Source organism: Xenopus tropicalis, chromosome 2 (genome assembly GCF_000004195.4).
Source record: "Xenopus tropicalis strain Nigerian chromosome 2, UCB_Xtro_10.0, whole genome shotgun sequence".
NCBI classification, from domain to species: Eukaryota; Metazoa; Chordata; class Amphibia; order Anura; family Pipidae; genus Xenopus; species Xenopus tropicalis.
This window is the reverse complement of record NC_030678.2, coordinates 14,890,360-14,895,136: the sequence shown is the minus strand read 5'-3', so window position 1 is coordinate 14,895,136 and position 4,777 is coordinate 14,890,360. Positions and strand designations below refer to the sequence as shown.

At 43.3% G+C, this 4,777-nt stretch overlaps 1 protein-coding gene across 1 annotated transcript; it reads left to right on the top strand.

Moving 5' to 3' along the window:
* The first annotated feature begins 2,199 nt into the window (after positions 1-2,199).
* On the top strand, positions 2,200-4,327 carry olig1 (oligodendrocyte transcription factor 1). Its single transcript, XM_004912143.3, has one exon. It carries the CDS (start codon positions 2,384-2,386, stop codon positions 3,074-3,076), a length of 693 nt encoding a protein of 230 aa, XP_004912200.1. The 5' UTR covers positions 2,200-2,383; the 3' UTR covers positions 3,077-4,327.
* The last annotated feature ends 450 nt before the right edge of the window (positions 4,328-4,777 follow it).

Below are 4,777 nucleotides of genomic sequence, written 5' to 3'. Positions count from 1 at the left end.
ACGGTATATGTTCCTTTTTGTAGAACCCTTCCTCACATTATCATCATTATTATCTTAAAAACAACCCCAGTCTTTTTTCCCAGGATTTTGTTCCATTTCTTGTTAACCCCTAAATAAAGTGGCCAGTGAAACATCTGGCACTTACATTATTTTACTGTCATAGGACAGGCAGGAGGAATAGACAAAGGCAGGGGCTTTAGCTCACATTTGCAATTGGCCAAATGTATGTATATGAAGGCTGGCAATCCCATAGTTAACAAGATACAATCAGTCATTGCTGCTTTCAGAGAAGAACAGGCCACCATCTGAATGGATCATTGAAGCGCTGACTGACATTAGGGTCACAATTATTGTGTTTGTAAAGGGAACGGCAACAATGTGCTGCTTTTATCACCAACCATTTGTTTTGCTTGCCGAAGGTGGGGATAGTAACATTGGCAATAAAGTAAAACAAATCTACTCTGATTAGCCATGGTAGCTCCTTGAACAACTCTCTTATCCTTATGTGAAACTTTTTTCTGGGTACTCTACCGAGTTAGCATAATAATAACTATTTATCTAGTGTGGCAAAAACAGAGTATTCCATGATCTGAATATAAAAATAAAGAGAAATATAAGATACAAGATCCCTTAGACAGGGATTATCAGTCAAGGATAATAGTTTGAAACAGGAACCCCCCAACTGCATACAGAAATAACTCTACGCCCTCAGTCTATTCCAGCAGAAGCTGTAGCTCACAATCTTATCAAATTATTGTAGAGAAATGATGATTACTTCTCTTGTTTTGTTGTCTCTGCATCTGAATGGGTTACGTTTGGGAAAGCCAAAGTAAGACCTGTTTGTACCCAACCCTAAAACATGTTGGTTTGGGCCATTGCCTTCTTGGAACCTTACATTCAAAGCATATTGTTTCCTCACAGTGCATTCCATGTTGAAAGTCAATATCTTCCACCGCTAAAGTCGTTATGAGTAGTGATGAGCGAATCTGTTCTGTTTCGCTTTGCCGGAAAATTTGCGAATCTTTCGTGAAACGGCGAAAATGTCGTGCGGCAAAACAAATTGTCGCCCGCGGCTATTATTTTGTCACGCGGCTATTGTTTCGTCGCCTGCAGCTATTATTTTGTCGCCCGCGGCTATTATTTTGTCGCCCGCGGCTATTATTTTGTCGCGCGGCTATTATTTTGTCGCCCGCGGCTATTATTTTGTTGTGCGGCTATTGTTTCACCGCCCACGGCAATTATTTTGTCGCGTGGCTATTATTTCATCGCCTGCGGCTATTATTTTGTCGCACGGCTATTCTTTTGTCGCCCATGGCTATTATTTTGTCGCGTGGTGAATTTTTCCGCTGCAAATTTTTTCATCCATTTCGCGAAACAATCCAAAACACGGAAATTCGCCGTAAATCCATGCCTGGCAAAACATTTCGCCCATCACTAGTTATGAGCATCTCCCAAAATCTCTCCTATTTTTAAAAATAAGCAGAGCCAGAATTCCTCGTTCTAAGTACATGACTGAGCAGCCCTTGGGGTATACTGATGCTATTGGTCTTGCCACACTGCTTATAAACATCTGGATTACCATTGTATATAAAGGTCTGGCAATAATGCAGTGGGGGACAGAGTGCTTAAATAGTTCACCTTCATTACCTTCATTTGGCTCAGGTGGTAGATACTAGGATCTATTAGGAGAAGAGGCCCATTGTGAACAAGTTGCTAAACTCTGCACGTCAGCAGTTTGCTGCATTCCCTCATAAACGAGCCCCAATAACGTTTTTGTAACATTTCTGGGCATCAAGTCATACCTTTCTAAAAACAAGGCAATCATTTGTAGACCAGTGAAATACAGACTGCCCAAAAACATATACACAAAAACAAATATCATGGGGGAGTAAAATACACCAAAGGCTATGTATCTTTATGATGATTGGCACTCATGTATGGGAGTCCTTATTAAATGGGAGCAGCCGCCTAACATAAGCCCAGTGTTACATTCATGGGAGCATTTGCAAGTGGTAAAAAGAGAATCTGTTGTGTGCCGTTGGATAGAGCGTAAGAGCAGACTTCCCTGGGAAACACGCTAGCTGCTACAATGAAGCTTTAGACATGACTTGGCTTTTGTGTTATGTTTTTTAAGACAGAAAGACATTAGCCAATGAAAGTATTGGCAGAGGCTGGATCTGCTGGGAGGGCAGTCTCATCCACTGGTTTATCAGTTGCACGGCCGTGACAAGAAAAGCAAGCCGGCTACAGGTCACCGTACTGGCAAGTCTCTTAACAACCTGTTGCTCTCCTGGGCACCCCCACTCCCTTCCCTTTGCCTCACTGCTTCCTTTACACATGTAGGACTAAGATTGAAGACGCTGAGGACTCTGGGAGCCGTATTATGCAGATCTGCAGGTTCATACAAAATAGAGAGAAGATGATGAGGCACTGTCAGAGTGAGCTGCTTTGTGGCAAAGCTGTCCAAGACCGATCTGCTAGCTGCAGGCACCCTTCTGCCATCTTGACCATCAATGAAGGCAGAGACAATCACGAGCTTCCTGCCTCTATGCACGGCTGTGGGGGACATAGCACTGATCTGAAGGAAGAACAACAGCAATTAAGAAAAAAGATCAACAGTAGAGAGAGGAAAAGGATGCAAGATCTAAACCTGGCCATGGACGCTCTCCGGGAAGTCATCTTGCCTTACTCCGCAACCCACTGTCAAAGCTCACCTGGGAGAAAACTGTCCAAGATTGCCACGCTACTATTGGCCAGGAATTACATACTGCTGCTTGGCAGCTCCCTGCAAGAGCTAAGGAGGCTCATTGGAGACATGAGTGGCCCAGGGCCCAGGTTGCTGCTAGCTGGCTTGCCCCTTTTTGCTGCACCTGGATCCATGCTCGTAGCCCCAGGGACAAGCAGTAATCCAGACCCTCAGCACAGTAACAAGTTCCACTCTCTGTCCTTGGAGGAACAGCAGTGCTCTGCCTACAATCTGCCCGGGAGTGCCAGCATTTGCGCCTGTACCCTCTGCAGGTTTACTCACTTTATTCCAGGCAGCCTCAGTATCAAAGCTATACAGTTTTCCAAGTAAATAATAGGGTTCTAGACTAGAAAGACTGGGAATATGGTCAAGGCAAGAATTGAACTCTGGACTCTTGAGGATAAGCAATGCCTCATGATATGACTATTCAAGCAATAGTGGGGGAAGATTCATGTATGGACAATTTGCATTGTGGTTCTGTGGTAAGGGAACAAGAGCTCACCCCTTTCTGTATATTCTATTGGTAATATAATATCATCTACCCACAGAGATATAGAGAATCCTATACCCTCTATGGAAGAGTATACAGTTAGGCATATAAAGGAGTTCTGTGGCCAAGTAAAGGGCCAAGGCTGCTAGCCAAGGGCTTTTACAGGTGACTAATATACCTTAATGGAGGGTATACATTATTTCTTTTATAGACACAATTTAGTGAGTAAATACCATTTTTATGGGGCTATGATTAAAAATAGATGTGTGTACATAATGCATAGAATACCATAGGACTTGGGGAGTCTGTTCTTACTGGAAAGCTTTAGTAATGACTAAACCAGTCCTTTATTCTGTCTTTAAATTTACCCAGCAGAGAGTGCCTTCCACTGTATGGCACAACTATAAGCCAACCAATTATTTATATCTACCCCAAACTGCTACCCAGATGGCACAAACAAGGCAGTTGGGAAATAGCAGTGACAGCATTTTATTGTGGTCCACTAACTTGAGGTAACCAATCAGCAGTTAGACAATTGCAGTTAGAATACTGGAGGCTAATATCTGATTGGTTGCTGTGGGATACTAGACCATCTTACCAATATAATGACCCATCCCTGCTGAGTGCAGCAGTGTAGCAACAGCTTGGGGACTGCTTGCATGACACCCCTGACATATTGATGGTATAATCCTATTTCCAGTGAGAGAATAGTACTGGAAAATGTTCCGTTGTTGGGTGTGTTGCTCATCTGTTCGTTGCACATGTCCGTATTGTGTAACAGATTATGAATGAGCGAGCCTTACTAACTCAGGAGGTATCCTATGAACTCTATAGACTGTCAGCAAAATGACTATTCACTATTTTTGTATTGCACTGATGGGATTTCTTAAATAATGAATGGTTTGCTATTAATGAGACCCCACTGTGAGACCGACTAAAGCAGTTTTATAGTGTAGTGTAACTACAAGTCCTTTTATAATAACTGTTAACATAAATCCTAATGCCTTTGCAGTTTTGTAGTATATTTTAATGTGTCTTTTTACTCTTATGATGATGATATCCGTAAATAAACTGTCTGTTTCTGAACTGTGTAAAGTGTTATCCTATTGATCTTTTATGACCCTCCGTTGTTGTGTGAGGCTTTACTCAGGCTAAAGCTGGCAACCTGGTGTGCTAGGTTCGGCCAATCTTTTTTGTATTTTGCCCAGCGTGCCTTAGCTTCATTCCTCATCCCATCAATGAGTTTATGTAATCAACATCCCATTGGATCAGAGTTGTCTTTTTATTAACACACTTGGGATGTCTTTGGAAGGAAGGGGCCACACTTTGATACTAAGGGCTCTGGCACACGGGGAGATTAGTCGCCCGCGACAAATCTCCCTGTTCGTGGGCGACTAATCTCCCCGAGTTGCCACCACCTGCCATCCCACCGGCGAAAATGTAAGTCGCCGGTGGGATGGCACACGCAGCAGCGTGATTTCGGGAAATCGCCGAAAAAGCAGCGCGAGGCAACTTCGGCGATTTGCCGAAATCGCGCCGCC

Coding starts and splice junctions, on each gene's coding strand:
- olig1 (XM_004912143.3), top strand. CDS start 2,384: ATGCAGATCTGCAGGTTCATACAAAATAGAGAGAAGATGATGAGGCAC.